The sequence below is a fragment of the Mustela nigripes genome, chromosome 5, assembly GCF_022355385.1.
Source record: "Mustela nigripes isolate SB6536 chromosome 5, MUSNIG.SB6536, whole genome shotgun sequence".
Classification (NCBI taxonomy): domain Eukaryota; kingdom Metazoa; phylum Chordata; class Mammalia; order Carnivora; family Mustelidae; genus Mustela; species Mustela nigripes.
In genome coordinates, this window is record NC_081561.1 from 128,269,142 (window position 1) to 128,288,694 (window position 19,553).

Below are 19,553 nucleotides of genomic sequence, written 5' to 3' on the forward strand. Positions count from 1 at the left end.
CAGACCAAGCAAAACTGGAGAGAGAAAATTACAGTTGTAACCTTCCAAACCGCCAGTTCTAATTTATCGATCTGTCAAGGTTCTTAGTTATAAACAACAGAAACCACTACGGCTAGTTTAAGTAGAAAAGGAATTGATTAAAGATTTATTAGCCTGCAGAACCTCAAGGACAGGAGTATCACCCTCCTGCCAGTGTAGACTGCACTGGCCCCCTCCTGGGCACGGACACCGTGGTTCCTTTCACCACCCTGGGCCCCGGATACCCCCACTGGAACCTCGGCCACCACGCCCCTCTGCCGTCCTCCAGGCCGCTTGCTTCTTCCTATCTCTAAGGTACTAGCTAAACTCTCATGCAGGTATATCACGAACGCCGTCCAGGTGCCCAAGGAGTGAGAAAATCATCATCTGGCTTTTCTTCTTGGAAAGGTGGAGAATTCCTCAAACACAGGAGGGAAATTCAAAGGTGTGGTCAAAAGGAATGACCAATACCTCGTCCCTATGAGGTCACGAGTCATAGGAAAAAGGAAGGTCTTCAAGCTCATTTCAGCCCATAATCAGGTACCCATAATCAGGTTACCTGCCCCTTTCTGGGCTCTGCAGCTCTTCCTCAGAACCACTCAGGACTTCCTCCAGTGAATCACCATTTTCACCAGTCTCAGTGGACTTCTGTCACTTGCAACCCAGAGACTCTGAATACAGAAGTAATTCCATGTTAAAAAATCTCAAGCTAGCCAGTTGCAAACAGGGCTGTAAATATTCAGATGCACTGAAGAATTTTTCAGATTTTTTTTTTTTTTTTTTTTTTTTTTTTTTGCAAAGTAACTTCACATGGACAGGGAACAAAATGAAAGAACCTAAGACTTTGGTTTGAGAACCCTAGTTGGGATAATGGGCTGCATAATGATTACATTTACTTTGTCTACTAAAAGTCCTCACAAATAACTTTTCACTTAAAAAAAAAAAAAGAAAAATATTGCATCTACAGAGATCTTGTGTGCATGTACCCAACTGAATAAAAAAATGACAAATATGCAGATGTCAACTTATTGCCAAATGCTACATGAAAATAAGGTTATCTATAAGAATATATCTAGCGAGATCTAGCTAACCAATAAATGAATAGCTAACCAATAAAGAAACATACACACAAAAGCACAGATGCTAGGCGTATTCACACAAACAAAAAACCTACACTCTGTTCCTAGGGGCTCAGGTTCAAGATCACTGAACTGGACTAGTTAGAATAATAGAATAAAATACGAGAAAAACAAAACCCTAATGGCGAAACTTGTACGATCCTTACACTAAGTCGTTAAGCAATGTCAAGGACTTGGCTTCTTAGAGTGACTTACAGAAGGTTTCCTTTTCTCTACGAATGGCTTCTGGGACAGGAAGGGGACTTTTGGGTCCTTGTTTCTGGCTTGTGGCTAGAGCTGGCTGACCCAAGGTGAGTATCTGAAGACATCAAGCTGGAGTCTTGTTACCGTAGCCCTCTATCTAGGGAGAAGGTCAAGGGGAGCTGGGATTTCCCGAGCAGCCCTGCTCCTTCTCTGCCCAGAGCAGTCACTTAACGCTTCCTCTAATTCAGTGAGAAATTCTAAGTTTTCCCAATATATTTCTTCAATTTTTTGTCTGTTTTGGCTTTTTTTGCTTAAGCTAGGTCACAGTCCATTCTTTCTTGTTTACAACCAAAAGAACATTCCATTGACTAAGTATACTCCTCTACCATCTTACTCTCCCCATTAACCAACTCCAGCCTTAGGCAACTCATCTTTACTAGGAATGACGAAAAAGGACCTTTAGCTTCTGTTCCTCTAATTTTTGTGTGCCCTGTGGCCATTGCACTTAGCAGCATTGACCTCACTTGTCACTTTTTAAGAAAAACAATTGTGAATTTTGACTCTGGCTAAGAGGTTGCAACTTCAAATGCCTTCTGAGATCAGACAGGTAAAGTAGATGGAGAGAGTGCGGAGCTGGATTCCGCTGGACACTATGCGTCCCATCTAACCCTTACATTCAAATACTTCAAACACTGTACTGTACAGTTCAAAATGAAATTCCTCATGGGCCAAATCTACCTCCTGAGCCATCCACTAACAGCCCAGCTGGCTATTAGTTTAAGTTACAGATGGTCCTACTCTGTAAGACTCCTACAACTCAATTTTGTTTCAGTCATTGGAATAGGATAAAAATGCTTCTTGCACAGCAAATTTTCCCACCCTCTCTTAGAGAAAACTCCACAGGCAGGGCGCCTGGGTGGCTCAGTCATTAAGTGTCTACCTTCGGCTCAGGTCATGATCCCAGGGTTCTGGGATTGAGCCCCGCATCGGGCTCCCTGCTCAGTGGGAAATCTGCTTCTCTCCCTCCCACTCCCCCTGCTTGTGTTCCCGCTCTTTTTATATCTCTCTATCAAATAAATAAAATCTTAGGAAGGAAGGCAGGCAGGCTCCACAGGTCAGTGAGGGGACCCATGTGAGGTCTCCAGAGAACTCGAGGGCTTCTTTTGAAAGAAGTTTATCAATGCTGGTAGATTCCTGCTTTTGTGGGTCTCATGGCAAGTGAAGCAGGCTCTTGTTACTTTCTATGAATCACAGAATAAAGAGCCAAACTCCTTGGAAGCACAAGGACTCCAAAGGTGTCATAGCACAGATGGAAAAAACCCGGATGCCGACCAGCCTTGACAGTCTCCAGTTTAACTACACAGCTCTGATTCTCTTCACAGACTAAAAGGGAAATCCAATTTGAGAAAATGGATAGAGTTTTCTTTTCCTTGGAAAATGGACTGGACAAATGGCACACAAGAACCTAAAATTGTTGGAAAACAATGGCGCTTCCGTCAGCAGTTCCTTCGCCCACAGAATGCTCTCGGAGGAGCTGTGGGGTTTGGAAGTAGTGCAGAGGCCTACTCCCCGGGCTCAGGCACATCAAAGTTTTAATCAAAACCTGCTTTTCTTTCTGAAACCAAGCAACTGCTATTTCACACCCACATATTGCTGGGGCTCATTCAATTACCCTCAACGACTTTGTTTAAAATGAAAATGCTTTCCCTCCTGAGGACAGTGTGAGAGCACTGATTAATGCTGTTCCCTGAGGGACAGAAATGTAAGTACACAGCAAAAATCCAGGTAGCTGGAAACTACTGCTGGGTCTCTTTTACAAGCCCTTCAAACCTACCTGCCAAGGTAAGAATAAGGACTTACAGGGCAGTTGGCTCTATCGAGGGGGTATACTGTGTATCTTCCTCTTCCCCCTTGATGAAAATCACAGAATTATAAAACTAAGATGTCGTGAAGTGAGGAAGAAAGACCGAATTTTTCCATATGGTTTTACAGAAGAGGAAACAGCTTTTTTTTTTTTTTTTTTTTTTTTTTTTCTGACACACTGTTCCAAAGGATCTGTAACTAACAAACCAAACAGCACATCGCTGGGTTCTGTGGCTCTGTGACTCAGACGTCACTTTTCTCCCCGACACATTAAATGTCAAGTAAAATACCTCCAATAAGAGAGAAGAAATTTCTTTGGGAAGCCTGGCTCCCTGTGTTGAGTGCCTCTCCTGCATAAAGGAGCCCTAGGTTGTGCTGCTGTCTTTTACATGGTTTGCTAACCTCTAAGACAAACATCTACCCAGGACTGCATAAAGAAGCATAATCCGGGGGTGGGGGTGAGGGGTGCCAGGTGGCTCAGTGGGTTAAGCGTCTGACTCTTGATTTCGGCTCAGGTCATGATCTCTTGGCCTGAGCCCCGCCTCAGGATCCACACTTAGCAGGCAGTCTGCTTGAGATTCTCTTGTTCCCTCTCCCTCGGCCCCTCCCCCCTCACTCTAAATAAATAAATAAATAAATAAATAAATAAAATCTTTAAAAAAACAAAAAAAGAAGAAAGCATAAATCATGGAGACCTATCTTAGTGCTCAACAAATACCCCCCACAAAACACTGCACCCATGTGATCACGGCCCATGTCTAAAACAGAGAAACCAGAAAGAAACAGGGAGGAGAAAAAAAAGAATTACTGGAAAATGTTTATGCATGTGTGGTATGCAGATCTGGGAGCCTAAGAGCTCTGAGGGAAGGCTTCTGTATGTACAAAAGTGCGCGGGTTGCAGGGCAGTCCTAACCCAAAAAGGCAGTATTTGTGTGTCATCTGCTTCCATTTCACAATGCCCTAAGGTTACAACCTCTGCTGTGAAAGAAGATGTAATATTCAGAGCCAGGTCTTGCATGGCTGGTGAAACAGAGATGGAGGAAAGAGGGGGAGAATTATATGAGGACTACACTTCTCTTTTTTATAACAGATTATTTTCTGGAAGAGAAGCATAAACTGTGATTAAAGTGGCAATATAATTGCAGAATTTTTGTGCCTCCAACACCTGCAAAGGAAGCACGTGGACAAGAAACCCTCGGCAGCCCAATTATTTCACGCAGGTTTTCAACCACCCCGAAACCAAAAGGCGTCCTCAAAATAGAATGGAACTTTCTCTCCTTCGCCAATCTGGTAGGTGCCTTCCACAAAGTAACCAAGAACCTAAATCACATTGTTTACCATTATTCTCAACAAACAAAATTTAAATAAAGTGAGATCTAAGGTTTTTAAGCACAGAACTTTCAAACCTTCATTATACCAATTATTTAATGCCATATGGAGCTTACATTTCACATCTTGATAGGAGGCTAAAAAAGGAACAAGATTTGTCCCCAGGGAGATAAGAGATCTCAAGCTCTGTTCCCAGAAGTGGGAGAACAGATTAGATAACTGGTCTTCTCCGTTTTGAGGAATGTTTTAATTCAACTGAAAAAAAAAAAAAAGGCAAAATGAAACAAATTCCAGATTCCCACTATCTAGGAATGTGAGGAAGTTAGAATGTATATCTTGAAAAAAAATAAATAGATAGCTGAGAGAAAGGAAATCCAGGGACAATTCTTCCTTAGGAAGCTAAAAAATTAAACAGTATTTTAAAAATAACAATAAACTTAATTCTTTCTTATACATTTTTAACCAAAGACATTTAGAGTTACCATAATAGGCTGAGATACTAAGATTCTTTTATATATTTATGTGTATATATATATATATATATATATATTTTTTTTTTTTACTTTGTTATTTCTATACATATCGGTGTCTCGGGAGTAAGCATTTCCTAGGCGTCACTCTGGGAAATACAATCCTTTCCACAAGCACAACTGTGGAAACAAAACACTCAATCTTCAATGAATTACCAGGTCTTAACACAGACAAAGCAACTCACAAATCAGAATGCATCTCTGTTGTCATTCCCAACTGGGGAAAGATCAGCATGGAAGGAAGTAGGACAGATAGGGGAAGGTTTCCAAGCGATGACCCCTGACCTGACCGTTCAAGGACAGAAAGGACATAAATCCTGGGAAAGGAGTATGGCCCCACCCACAAGTAAGAGCATCCACGTAAGCCAAAGGAATAAAGATAGTTTACAACAAGCAACCATTTGGGAAATGGCTGAGACTAAAGACTGATGACTGAATGTTAAAGCTATGATTACTGAGTGCTTGTAACATGCCAGACTCTAGACATATATTTTCTCTTGTTTTTTTCCAATTAATTTTAATAAAACAGAGCCCCCGGGATCAGACGCAGGTGACTTGGTTCTGGTAGCCACCCTCACTCCCTAGTTAACCTCTACAGTCTCATGGCTTTAGTCCCACTTGTACACTGATGACTCCCACATCTCTATCTTAAGCCTTGACGTTTCCTCCAACTCCAAACTCGTATGCCCAACTGCCTGTTTGACATTTCCACCTGGATGTCAAAAAAATATCTCAAACTCAACATGTTTAAAAACAACCTCCTGATTTCTGTCCAGCACCGCCCCCCCCCAAAAAAAAAACCAAAGCTGAACAGTAACAAAAACTCTCGTCCTCCCCCCATCTTCAAAATATAACCAGAATCAGATCACTCCTCACACCTCCACCTCTACCACCGCATGTAAGCCACGGTCATCTCCAGCCTGAATCACAGCAGCAGACTCCTCAAGAGGATGGACACAAACTTTCCCTTGAGGGACCCTCTGAGTCTGCGCATTCCAACCCTTTCCATTTGCAGGACAGGCTCCAGTTACTGTTGTCTGAAGCAGAGACCAAGATTTAAGAGTGATTCTTGGACAGGTGACAACAGAAACAACAGAGGCTGAGGGCGGGTATGAGAGGAAAACTACAGGGAAGGGTTGAAGGGACCTCTAAGGACGGAGAGAAACAAAAGAACTTGAACTTTAAAGAAATATCAAGTCCTAAGTCAAATATCCCCTCACAGCCTTTTTTGACTCCTCAGCCAGAGTGCAAGACTGTAAGTAGTACAGTATTGGTCCCATTACTAGAGGCCTAAGGTGAGTGCCTCCCTCAGCCAACTTTGAACTCTTCTGGGCCCCCAGCACCTGATGAAGCATCTGGAACATGGGAAGCCCTTGGCAAAGGTGTGCTGGTGGCGTAAAGTGGTACCATGTTCATTTAAGCACCTCAGGAGCATGGAGAAGGAAGTCAAAGAGCAAAATAAGACTTTACTTGGGAAGTGAGGTTTCAGAAATAGAAAAAAGTATTTGAGCTGATCCAGGAAGGTAACACTGATGGCCAGCTGGGTACAGCAGGGGTATTATGCGTCAGAGGCAAGGCCTGGGGGGAAGGAAAACAGGGGAAGAAATGGTGGGCTGTGACACAGAAAGTAGGTTAGACTGGGAAGCTAAAGAAAGCAGCAGAGTGAAAGGAAGAGTTCTCCCTCTCCCCAGGAGGCGGGTGGTGGGGGACAGGAAGTGTTTAAAAGAAAAAAGGATGCAACCGGGGAACAGAGAGAAGTTGCGGAGAGGATGCAGTTAGGGTTAATGGGCTATGAGGCCCAGGCCAGCTCAGCTCTGACCTACAGCTCTTAAAATGACTGAGCTCCAAAAGGAGGGTGAGGAGGCCAGAGGCTTACCAACCAACCAGAGGTTAAACCTGAACCACTCACTGAGGTGTGAGCCAAGAAGTTAATGCGGTAGGAAGAGCAACACTGTCGAGGACTGTGATACAAACCTAGGTTATTACTCAGTCCTCGAGGTTCCCACTCGCTGGCCATCAGGAGGACCTCGGCTTCCTGCACTCATCACCCTGCCAATGTCTTCGGCGCCACTGAAGGGAAATTAGGCTGGAAAGTGGATCTCCATCACCGCGACGAAGGTACAGTGGAAAAGCCACACACAGTGGCTATGCTGCCGGCTTTGTCCGGGCCTCAAGGAGAAAACCAGTGGGGAAGCACAGAATAGAAACGACACCCCAACACCTTGCTTTTCCTTCCGCTGCCCATCACTCACACCCTCTCCTCACTAAAATGTAAGCTCCTTGAGAGCAGGGCTTGGTCCTTCCTGGCTGGCTGCGCGCCTGGCGGGGGGGCTCTGGCACGCAATGGACGCCGAGCAGATACTGGAGCACACTGGGCTCGGTCCTGCTGCGTTATATGTGGGCACTGAAGGATGCCACCACTGGAGCCGCCAGAGAGGGCTGAGGTGGGAGAAGCGAAGACTTCTCTTAAGGTCCAGTGGGGCGGCCTGCCGGGGCCGAGCGGGGGCCTCTGGGCGCGCCCAAGAGGGGATTCGGGTGTCAAGCCCAAGAATGCACCGTTTGCAACTGACCTTCCGGCGGGGATGCCCGCGCGGGGCGCAGCAGCCCGGCTCCGGCGTCCCGCTCCCGCCGCCCTCCGGAGGCGCGCGGCGCCCGCTGCGCACGTAGGTCACCTGCCTCCTGCTGGCGCCGCGGGGCGGGCCGGGCGCGGGCGGCAGGTGCGGCCCCGGCGGCCGGGGAGCCGGGCCCGGCGGGGCACTGCGGGCCGGAGGTCGGGACCCGGAGGGCCGCAGCTCCGCGCACAGCCGCAGGCCGAGCAGCAGCGCGGCGCCGAGCACACACCGGCGCAGGGCGCCGCAGCCCCTCCCGGGAGGCCTCTCCCGTGCCATGGCGGGGGCCCGGGCCCGGGGCTGTGATCAGCGTTCCGCGCGCCCTGCCAGGACGGCCGCGGGGACGAGCCGCCCACGGTGGGAACTCCCCCGCGGGCCGGGGCGCGGGCTCGGACCCGCCTCCCTCCCTGCGGTCCAGCACAGCCTCGGCGTAACCTTATCCTGCCCAGCGCAGCGCGCTGGGCCACGGGAACGGGCGAGGGGCGCCCTGCCGGGCGGGGGTTTGGGGGCGCAGGCGGCTTGGAGGGGCAAGAACCCAAACCCTGGGGGCGGGGGCGTCTCTAGGGGGCGCCCTCCACCCCAGCCTCCAGAGCCTGGCGGAGTCGGAAAGCTACATGGCCAGAAAAAGCGCATTCCTAGCAGGGTCCTTAATGGGTGGTAACTTCGTTTTCTAGCATTAGTATTGTTGGGGAAACACAGGAGGATAGGTGAGCTGCCAGGTTTTGCTACAAGGAGCGAGTTCTGATTGTCAAGCAGTTTGTGCCATTAAGCACAAGATAAAAATATATCGCACTTAGGCTCGGGCTTACAACTTCTCTCCCTCAAGAAAGAGGGGAGGGGGAGGAGAGAATAGCACCTGATACCGAATAATCAAATTAGAGTTATTCCATTTCTAAATTCTGCCTGAAGCCAATCCATGCTTTCTCTCCGTGTTATGAAATGTGTGGGGGTGAAGGAGAGGGAAAGAGCCAGTGAAGACATCTGACAGCAGGGAGAGAGAACAGAAGTTACCATGGCATGATGAAAATCAAATTAATTTAGCTCCAAACACACCTCCCTGCTGTCTTGCAGAGATACAGAAGGACAAATTTATCTTTCGGCAAAATGCTCCCCAGCTGGTATTTCCATCACCACCTTGACCTTAATTAATCAGGTTGAATGCTCACAGGCTGGAGTCCGGTTTTGACTGTTCATTTTCAATTGTTAGGATTCTTTCACACAACCTGTTTGAAGTTTGGGCTTGGGGTTTACGTTTGGATTTGGGTTTGTTTTCTTTAGCCGTGGCCACTTCTTTTTATGTTCTACACTTCTATTTTCTATACTTCTACAGGAAACTAGCCCCCCTGACCTAGCCTCTTCCCTAACAGCCTGCAGCATAGACACAGAAACCAAATATGGAGCTCCCTTCCCCCCACTCCCTGAATCTCAGGAATTTTCCTTAAGGAGCCCTCCTCTCTAAAATCTGTCTAGCTTCAGAAAGAGCCAATCTATTCTTTGTCACAGTACAAAGCACTTGGGCTATTTCTCTACATCTAACAGCCCAATCTAGTCCATTCCCTGGGCCACACAGTCCTTAGGCTCCTGAATGCTCCATTATAATGGACTTTTGTTTTTTCCTTAGATGCAGCCCTCAGGCTTTGTTTTAAAGAATCCAAGCAAGTATATTTCCCCCACACACACCCAAATTTTTAGAGAAAACCTCACATTCTGTGACTATTTAATGAGTTTGGGTGTCAGACTTGAGCTATGTGCTGAATCAGGACTCTGCCTTTCAGCAGCTGTAGGACTCTGGATGAAGTATTTCACCTTTCTCAGCCTCCATTCTCTCGTGTGTAAATAGACCTACGTTTCTGGTAGGATACAGAGATTGCATAAAATAGTAAACCTTCAGTAACGGAAATAATACCTGTTTCACAGAAGGCATTCAGCTGATTACTTACCATTAAAGAAAACCCTGGATGTTACCATGAAAAATGAAATTTAAGCACCGATTCCAAAGTAGATCTTAAGAATGTATAAGGAATTTGTAAGTATCTTATACCTTGTCTAGAATTAGGAGCTTCCAACAGTTGCAAAAAACAATGATTAAGACTCCCAGACCTGCTCCATTCAGTTGTATAATGATGTAAAACCATTAAAGACATGATGCGTATTGTGTTTGATCAACCTGGATCGCCAAAGTCTGATGTAGACTTTGCTAGAGGTTTTATTTTCTGTGCAACCAGTAACAGTGCCGCTAACTAAATAAGTAATCTTTTGAAGATTATGATCTCACTAATTTATGCCCTCTGCTCACGTGCTGAGTTAGTCTCCAGGGGGGAAATATGAGAAGTATCCTGTATGATGAAAATGGGGATATTTAACAAGAGTCTGAACTGGAGATGGGAGGGGGCACACAGAACAGTGTCACTCTTGAAGAAAATGGGCAAGATGACCTCATATTTTCCCTTATCTCATCTCTATGGTTCTCTAATAATGTTTCCATTATGAGGAAAAAATCCGAATAATGGAGGGCATATTTAAATGCCCTTTTCCCTCACCTTTTACAACTGTCTCTATGCATTTATTACTAATAAAAAAGAACTGTTTATGTGTATGCAACATCATTAATTTTCTAGGAAGAAATTTCCCATTTTTAACTTCCACACATTTCCGTGTGTCATGGAGGATAATGAACAGTGCAGGGGGTTAGTTGGTGGGCTGGAGAGGAAAATCTGATCCCGGCCGTAGCTGACAAGCCATCCTTCACCCACAACATTTGCTTTTCTCATGGAGTTGAACCTGTCATGTTTGTTTCTGGATATGTTTCAAAAATGCAGATAATCACTAGCCACTGAGTCATAGGTTGGTTACTTAAATGTGCAGGTCAGTAAACCACAAAAGCAGTCTTCATCAGATCACAGATTATATCCTTCTTGAGGTTTCAGCCAGCAAAATGAGTAAAACAGAACATTTTGACCGCTAATCTCCTAGACACCGTACATTTAAGTGAGCACACGTGTGGTAGTGTAGTGGTTTTCAATCAGAGGTCATTTTGCCTCCCCGAGGACACTTGGCAATTTCTGAAGACATTTTTGGTTGCTCCCACGGGCGAGGGCAGGCGGAAGATGCAACTGGCCATCTAATGGGGAAGAGACCGGGTATGCTGCAAGACAGCCTCAAATGCAGAGAATGGCATTCCACAACAAAGAATTATCCAGCCCCAAATGTCAGTAGAGCTGAGGAACCTTGCTGTCACGATAGACATTAATAGGGCAATTTTTAATTACAGACTGTCCAAAGAGAGAACAGAAGCTGAGACAAGGATCCTTACCTCTCCAAAGTGGTTGTTTCCCTTTCACTATGAAGTATCCTGCCTGAATTAAAGTAAAAAAATTTAGAAAGGACTAGAACCCCACCCCTACCCAATACATGTAATACATGCTCATTGAGGAAAATGTACACAAAGCAAAAGAAGATCTCAACAACCATTCATATAATCATGATTCAGAGATAGCTGTCCCATGAGACCGTTTCCTATGCATATATGCATATAGTTTACGAAAATGAAAACATATGCATATTTATCATCTGCTCTTATATATGGTACAAATATTTACCTATTAAATCATATGATGTCTGAGATTTGGTTAGAAATAATCCAGTGGGAGAGGTGGGAAATAGCCTGGGGTATAAATGAAGCAACAAGAGCTTTGAGTTCATAATTGTTGTAACTAAATGATGGGGTTCACAGATCTCTATTATTGAGCATGTTTGAAGTTTTTCATAATAAAAAGGTCATTAAACAGTAATCTATTATCCTACAACATCATTTTTAATGGCCACACGTGTTGTAATTAAACCAATCTTTGTTGGTTGAATAATTAGGTCATTTCCAAGTTTTCATTTTATAAACAGTGCTGAGATAGACATCTCTGTACCTAAATCTGTTGGATCCAAGATGGACTGAAAGGAAAGAAAGAGGTCACAGATGATTCCGAAGATTTTCCAGAGTAATTGGAGGAGCGGAATTGCCGTTAACTGAGAAAGAAAAGATTGGGGTGGAAATCAAGAGTTTGATCTTGATGGTCACGTTAAATTTTAGAAGCCTATTAGACAGGTAAGTGGAGATGTCAAGTAGGCAGTCTCATTTAAAGACTGGAGGGGTGCCTGGGTGGCTCAATGGGTTAAAGCCTCTGACTTCAGCTTGGGTCATGATCCCAGGGTCCTGGGATCAAGTCCCACATTAGGCTCTCTGCTCGCCGGGGATCCTGCTTCCTCCTCTCTCTCTGCCTGCCTCTCTGCCTACTTGTGATCTCTCTCTCTGTCAAATAAATAAATAAAATCTTTTAAAAAATAAATAAATAAAAAATAAAAGACTGGAATTCAGGGGAGCAGGGAGGATGGAAATAGAAATTTTAGATCATGGGCATATTGATGTTGAATAAGGGAGGGAAGAAATATTTGAAGGTTTAGCTCTGGGTCCACCAGTTTATGGTCAGGAAGATGAGGAGGAGTCAAGAAATGATACTGAAAGAGGTAGACAGTAAGGGAACAGAATGTGTTGTCCCAGAAACCAAGTGAAGAAAGTATTTCTAGAAAGAAGACACTGAGAGGTCTAATGAAATGTGGGCTGAAAACCACTCATGAGATTTGGCACCATGATGCCTTGTTTATTATCATCTTTCCCAACTAGAATGAAAGCCAGAGTTCAGGAACTTTGCTTTGGTTATTTCTACAATCCCAATTCCTAGAACTGTATTTGGCATGTGATATGCATTGAATAAATAACCATTGAAATAAAGAGGAAAAAGTGAATCAAATATGTATGCATTTGTAATTGGTGATGATTCTTAAGAGTAGAATTGCTGAGTTAAAGCAAAATTGTAGGTCTTTTGATATGAAGTGCTATTACTAATTTTTCAATGCACCAAAAAAGCCCAGGTCAATCCCATTCAAAGGCCATCAACTATTGCTTTGTTGGCATCAGTGGGAAACCTCAAAAAATAGCTTGAGCCAGCCTCTGGCAAACAGATGGACCAAGCCATTTATTTTTAGTTCCCTCCCACTCTGCCATCACTGCACTTGAACCCACATTTGATTCCCCCTCAAATGCCCATCTCAACCTGTATCCTACATAGGATTGTGTCAATCAGTTTTATCCTCCCCAGCCTAAGGATACAGCTACATGTTAAGATACCAGTTCAATATCAGAAACATCCATGTTAAAGGAAGAACTCACCAAGATGGAAGTTTTCAATGTCTAGAAGAACAAAGTCATAATACTGTGTTCTCCCAGGCCTGGTGTTTAACTTACTCCAGCATTTTTGGACTTGCTTAATCTTTCTTCTACCTAGGCTGCTCCTCAAACATACAGTGGAGTCTTACCTCCATACGCCTGCAGTGCCCTGCATGGGGTGGGTCTCAACCACAACCCTGGAATGGTCGACAGACAGACATTACACCCAACCAGGTGGGACATCACACCCAACCAAGATAGCACTTTTCTTCTTGCTCAGCCATCCTACCCAAAAAAAGAATCATACTCAAACCTATATTGGATGACTCAAAGGTACTATCAGTACATTTTTGACCCAAGGGTGTTGGGAAGAGTCAGGAAATGCTTCATGGAAACTGTTGGAAAAGAGAAACTAAAATGAAAAGTGTGGGTATGGGGAGAATGGAACATGGATGGGGTGGAAATTATGTGGCGGATGGCTCTTAGGTAAGCCCTCCACCTGGACATGAAGTTCAAAAAACACACAGCACGCACACACACACACACACACACACACACACACACACACACATATTGGATTCTGAAAACATATCTGAGATATCGTCAGATAGGTTTCTTTACAGACATTAACTCCCACAATGAGACTGTTCTGGATTTTATGACAATGAAGAAGCTTAGGTTAAGAATTATCAAAACATTGCCTCTTTCCTAGGACCACCTATGGAGCATTTCCCCTCCCTCACCCTTGGTTCATCTTATCATTATGACACAGGCCAGAAATAATCTCCTGGCTGGAGACCACTTTGAAGTCAGAAACATTCCTGGTTGAAATTTTCCCAAAGTCAAGGGCTTAAAAATAAAAACAAAAAAAAAACCTTTGAAGGTCAGATAAGATCACCAGGGAACTGACAGGATAAAGTGGAGCTCAGCATACCCAAAGGCAAAAAATCTCCAGGCTCTGTCATTTCAACTTAGCTTGTGAATATATTAAAAAATCCTGAGGTCAAAAGCCATTTTACTTTCTCATCACATTACCACTTTAGCCCTGGAGAAAGCATAAAAACTCTATTATTTTCAGACCATGATGCAGGGATTCTCAGACTCATGCCTGCTGGAGAACCACCTAGGGAGCTGTTTAAATGTAGGTCAGAAGCCCCACCTCCAGAGATTAAGTCAGAGGCGAGTCTCCAAATCTTTATTTTAATGTGTTTCAGGTGGTTCATGATTAAACTTTTTGAAGTCTTGGCACAGGGGTCCCCCTCCCCTGCCATGGAAACGGTTGAGAGTCAAGGGTGAGATGTAAGGAGCCCTTTCTACAAGGTGTCCGTGTATCCACACCTTCAAATGTCCCCCCCACAAGCCTCTAAGTACAGTTACTAAGAAAGTTTTAAGAATGAACAAAGGGTCTTCATATTCAAAAGTTCAGGAGCCCCTTTATTTTTTTTTTTTTAAGATTTTACTTATTTATTTGACAGACAGAGATCACAAGCAGGCAGAGAGGTGAGGAAGCAGGCTCCCCGTTGAGTAGAGAGCCTGATGTAGGGCTTGATCCCAGGACCCTGGGACCATAACCTGAGCGGAAGGCAGAGGCTTTAACCCACTGAGCCACCCAGGCGCCCCTAGGAGCCCCTTTAATGGCGCTCCTCTTCCTCCCCATGGCTCATTCCTGCCCTCCCGTCCCTATTTCTGTAGCACCTGGATATCTGCAGCACCAGCCAGACTGCAGCGCCGTTCAGCTCAGAGGACCCCAGTGAGCTGGAGAGCCATGGTCTCAGGAAGGTAGATTAAGGAGCAAAGCCAAAAAGTCAGTGTGAAGCAGAAGACCCTACTCTAAGCTTCGTTTCCCTTAAACTACTCGCTGGCAGTGGAGCCTCAAACCAGTTAACCTTACCGCTGGACGCCTCAGTTTCCCCATCTGTAAAATGGGGATAATAATAGTAACTTCCTGTGTGGTGAGTAAATAAATTGATCTTCTTAAAGAATGGACACTACTGCGCCTGCGCATAGCAAGTGCCATCACGTGTCTGTCATGTGTTACTATTGTTCCCTGAAAGTCGGAAGGACATACGTTCTCATTTTGCATTGGTTTATACTCCTCCTGCCTATGTGTTGAAGAATCTGTTTGGGGCTTGGGCTCACTGAGCCTGGACTGACCTAAGAGGGGAAATGAAAGCACATCTCTGCACCTGTCGTTCCTACCCAGCCCGCTGCCTCTTTCCTTTACAACCATCACATGCCAGGGAGTAGCTGACTAAGCTTGCCACTATTTTCTGGGAAAGCACCTAGATCCAATTTAACTGGTGGGTCTTTTCCTTCCCGCTTTGACCTGCAGTGCTCTAAAACGTGTCCTTTCTCCTTTGCGTTTCTGATTTCTAAGGGGTTTGTGTGCCGAGGAGACTCTCACCGCACTTCTGAGTTTACCTTTGTCCTGCGCTGGCTTTTACACTTCAGACCTTGTCAGGGCCATTACACTGATTGCCCATCGCCGGCCTCTCAGGACCCTGCCAGTCCTGCTCACTTGACCGTGAGCTTGCACCATCCTTGTTAGATACAGAGCTGATCTCAGAGCCTACATCCCCAACACCTCCTTTAGGAATGTTCCAGGGGCAGAGGCCCGCTGAGATGAGGGAGCTATTCTCCTCCTCCAGTCCTCCAACCCCAGCTCCCCCAGTGACTTAGAGGGTTGCTCAGAGAGGGGAGAGAAACGCTGTCTGAAAGAATGTTGCTGTTGCCAGGAGAGGAAGCGGGAGAAATAGCTCCCCTCACAAAGGGCAGCCAAGAGAAAAGCGACTCTAAGCTGGACGACAAAGAAGGGGGAATGAATTTCCGTGTCTTGCTAATATTGTGGGTGTGTAGCTACCATTAGCTGCTTCAACCGCAAAGTATGAGATCACTGGAACAGGTTTTTAATAGCCACGGTTCTTATTTTAACATCTTTGTGGGTTTTTAAGTCAGCTTCTCATGTGGGGAAATTGTTATGTAAAAACCAGGGAACAAATTCCGGTTATTGCTCTAACTTTGGCCCCCAGGTAACCCATCCCCTCACTCTCTACAGCAATTTTCACCAGCCCAGGTCCCGCAGCAGATGCAGGGATGGGGATGGTGAATTATTTATTTCTGTCTCCCTGCAGTGACCAGTCTCTTGCACAGAGAGGAGCACAGTGAAAGGTACACAACCAAGGATTTCAAGAACACTGCAATGCTGGATATGGTATATATATGAACACAGTCTTCACGCACCCCCTCCCATCCAGCCAGGCACCCCCCGACTGGCTATACCCCAAACATCCATTGCACTTTCCTGCCTCTAGACTTTGCTTATGTATTCTTAATATCTGAAAGGATCACCCTGTCCTGGAGATGGGAAGATCGTGGGCAGGCTTGGGAAAGAGCAAGCCAAGCTATTTGGATTTTATTTTAACAGTTTTTGAGCAGAAAACACTAGTATGGATTCAAGGTAGAACCTGCTTAAGACTATTCTAGACCCTAAGAATGCAGATCTTGGCACTCCCCAAACTTCTCCTTATAGACTTCGAAATAAGAATAGTAGCAAATAGTAAAACACAAGACATCAGATATATGGACATTGAAAAAACTTGACTCTACATCTTCTGAATGTAAACTTCTGACTGCAAAAGGAGAACCCTTTTCCACCTTTCTCTGCTTTTACTTTCCATCCAAAACTGCAACGATCTCTTCCTTCCTTCTCCCAGAAACTGATAGAGTTTTACAAGGCTTGAACACAGAGATCTAACAAAATTAAGTGGCCATTGCACACCTATACATTTTCCTCACAAAAATTAGTTGATGGTACAGCCTGATTCAGAATAAATCCTCTTTCTTTGGCTGCAGTCTCACAGAATGCACTGAGAATAGCTTCAGAGCATTGCTATAATATATCCAAAGTTGTCCCCCGCCTTTTTTTTTTTTTTCAGATTTTATTTATTTATTTATTTTTAATGTATTTTCTACCCCCAGCATGGATCTCAAACCCACAACCCCGAGATCAAAAGTCGTGCGCTCTACCAACTGAGCCAGCCAGGTGCCCCTAAAGTATCTTTTTTAAATCCCTTAAAAGCTGATGAAATTTTAAGGGAATCTTGATTTCATATACTGAATACATTAGATTAGAGTCCTCCTAAGTTTGGTGGACTGTAATGAAAAAAGTTTGCAAACCACAAAATACAATTGTATTCTAGTATTTGCTTTCAGAATAAGGTTGAGATTAGTCCTGTAACTGGTGAGCTCACCATGTAACCAGTCAAATCCTTCATTTTGCCTAGTTCTGGTTAAAAGGGTGTGGATTTCCTGAGAGTCCTCCAGCCCTAAGTTTTTTAACAATTAAATTAAATATAAAAAGGAGCTACCTTAAGGTTTCATTGCTAAGAAAAATCAAAACTCAACCAGTAATCTGTCACCAAAATCTCTTTAAAACAGAGAGACCCCCCCTTAACGTAAAAGTCTTTATCTTGTTGACCATTATGCTTTAAGGAAACACAACTCTTTCTGTGTAGCCTGTTTCAAATCCCGTGCTAAACAAAGGGGAGAAGTTCCATTATCTTTCAGGCTTTCACATCCCGGGATAAATGGGCTGTTCGTCCATTACTCATCCACCATGGTTAGAGATTAAGTCTTTGTTACTGACAGGGGTAAATCTCAGCTGGGCAAATCAATAGAATTATTTTTCTCCTCAGACAATAGAAGTTAGGAAGATAATGATTAGCAATCTCTCTCTCTCTCTCTCTTTTTTAATTCTGCCTTTCATCAGCAGTTCATGTTCCAGAAAAGGTTTTTTGAGCTGCTGGACAAAAGACAGCCCCCAAGGTTCAACAGCGTCATGTATGAGGGAAATTTTCTGCAAGTTCTGAAACCTCTCCCAATGCCTGAAGAGAAAAGCATATTTGATACGCAGACTAGTCTCAGAACCATAGGCGAGCCCTCCTAGTTAGCACTCTTTGAATCTGTTATCAGTCAGTGCTAAGTCTTGCATTACTGCATGGAAGGCAGTCCATAGCCGGAAGGTCAGAATAAAAAGAGGAAAGCACAGACCAAACAAAATGCTTCAGCAGTAAGAACAGCAGCTCTGCTCTCAGAAGACAGACTGCTCTGACTGGCTTCACACTTTGGCCCCACGTGGTTTCTTTGGAAACTACTTGTCATGAAATTTCATGATCTGTTAAAAAAAAAAAAAAGTGTAAGAATATATCTTCTTACCTACATCACAAGGATGTTGGAAAAATTAAAATTAGAGAGTTGTGAAAGTGTTTCTAACTCTCTGAGGAAAGACAGGAAAAATGCTTTGGAGATAAGCTTGTTCTTTGGAATTTGAAAATACTTCTAATGATCCATCATCTCAAAGCCTTCTCCCATTAAAAGCCCAGGATTCTGCTGACCACGCAGACAGCTCCCTTGTCTCTGAATAGCTCTTTGCAATCATTCCACTGGGAAGCCCAGAACTATTTAATACATGAGTGACAACGAGAAGAAAGAATGGTGCCACCCATCCAAACCACTCCTGGATTAGTCATTAGAGAGATTCCAGCAGCCCTGCCGGGGCCAGCAGTGGAAATAGGCCCGTTACCTTCTCCCTTCCTCTTCTCAAAGCCCACTCTCCTCTGTCTCCTTCCAAAGGTAAGAGCTAACGAATGCACCGCCCACTGTTCACACACCATCTTCACATCTCTCCTCTCCTTACACCCTAACGGGAGAAGGCATGGCCCACCTTCAGGAAAATGTATCTTCAACATACACCATGCCCTTGTCAACAGACACCTCCAGCCCCAGAAGAGACCTACCAGATGTGGATTTCCCAAACATTTCCACCTTCTCCTCCACAGCGCTTCCCACCCAAATTCTACACGATCAAAACCAACTCTCAACTGGGCTCCGCTTCACATTCCCATTAAGTTGTACGTCACCACTCTCTGCTTAGGGAGCTATACCTTCCTAAATATTCGTACCTCCTATTCCTCTCCTTCAGACACTGATAGGTCTTCTCTCCCCATCCTGCGTGCACCGGTCTCCAAGGAGCAGAATAGAGGGGAAATGCCATTACCGTTAAAAATCATTCTGTATTATAAGAGATGGTGCAACAGGGGTGTGATGCCCACAGAAACACTTTAGAGAGGGGTGAGGAAATTAAATCCTAAGAACAGAATTGCATGTGAAATTTGAGGGCTGTGAACTCAGGGAATAGAGGGCATCCCCTGAATTCGTTCAGCCTGGGTGCTTCCTATTCTATTTTAGGCTAACTTAATCCTAATCCTTAATCTAATCTAATCTAATCTAATCTAATCTAATCTAATCTAATCCAGTGCCTGGCACTGGGTGCTCCCAGGCACTGGGGACTGAGCGATGCAGAAAGCATGGTGATGGCTTCTCAGGCACCATCCTGGTTGGCACGCAGCATTCAGTGGCCGACGACAGATGCTACCCTCGAGCTAATGGAAGCAGAAAGGTACTTATTCGTAAGTATTATGTGGCTTCCTAAATCATGGGAAAAGAGAGGAACAGGTGCAGACTGAGCTCCTGAGAACAACTGACAACAGCCGCCACCATTGCTGGGAGAGCGGCTGCCATTGCCGTCGGGTGCGGCGGAATCAGGCAGCGGCGGGGGCTGGGCCGCGACGCGTCTGCCACCATCTGCTCCAGCAGGAGGGGCTGT

The 19,553-nt window shown here is 44.8% G+C and overlaps 1 protein-coding gene across 1 annotated transcript in view; it reads right to left on the reverse strand.

Moving 5' to 3' along the window:
* Positions 1–8,056, reverse strand: part of METTL24 (methyltransferase like 24) — a 98,053-nt gene extending 89,997 nt beyond the window's left edge. The window contains exon 1 of the mRNA XM_059401203.1: positions 7,633–8,056. Coding sequence (XP_059257186.1) covers positions 7,633–7,950 — 318 coding nt within the window. The 5' untranslated portion in view covers positions 7,951–8,056. The remainder of the gene's footprint in view (positions 1–7,632) is intronic.
* Between the last annotated feature and the right edge of the window lie 11,497 nt (positions 8,057–19,553).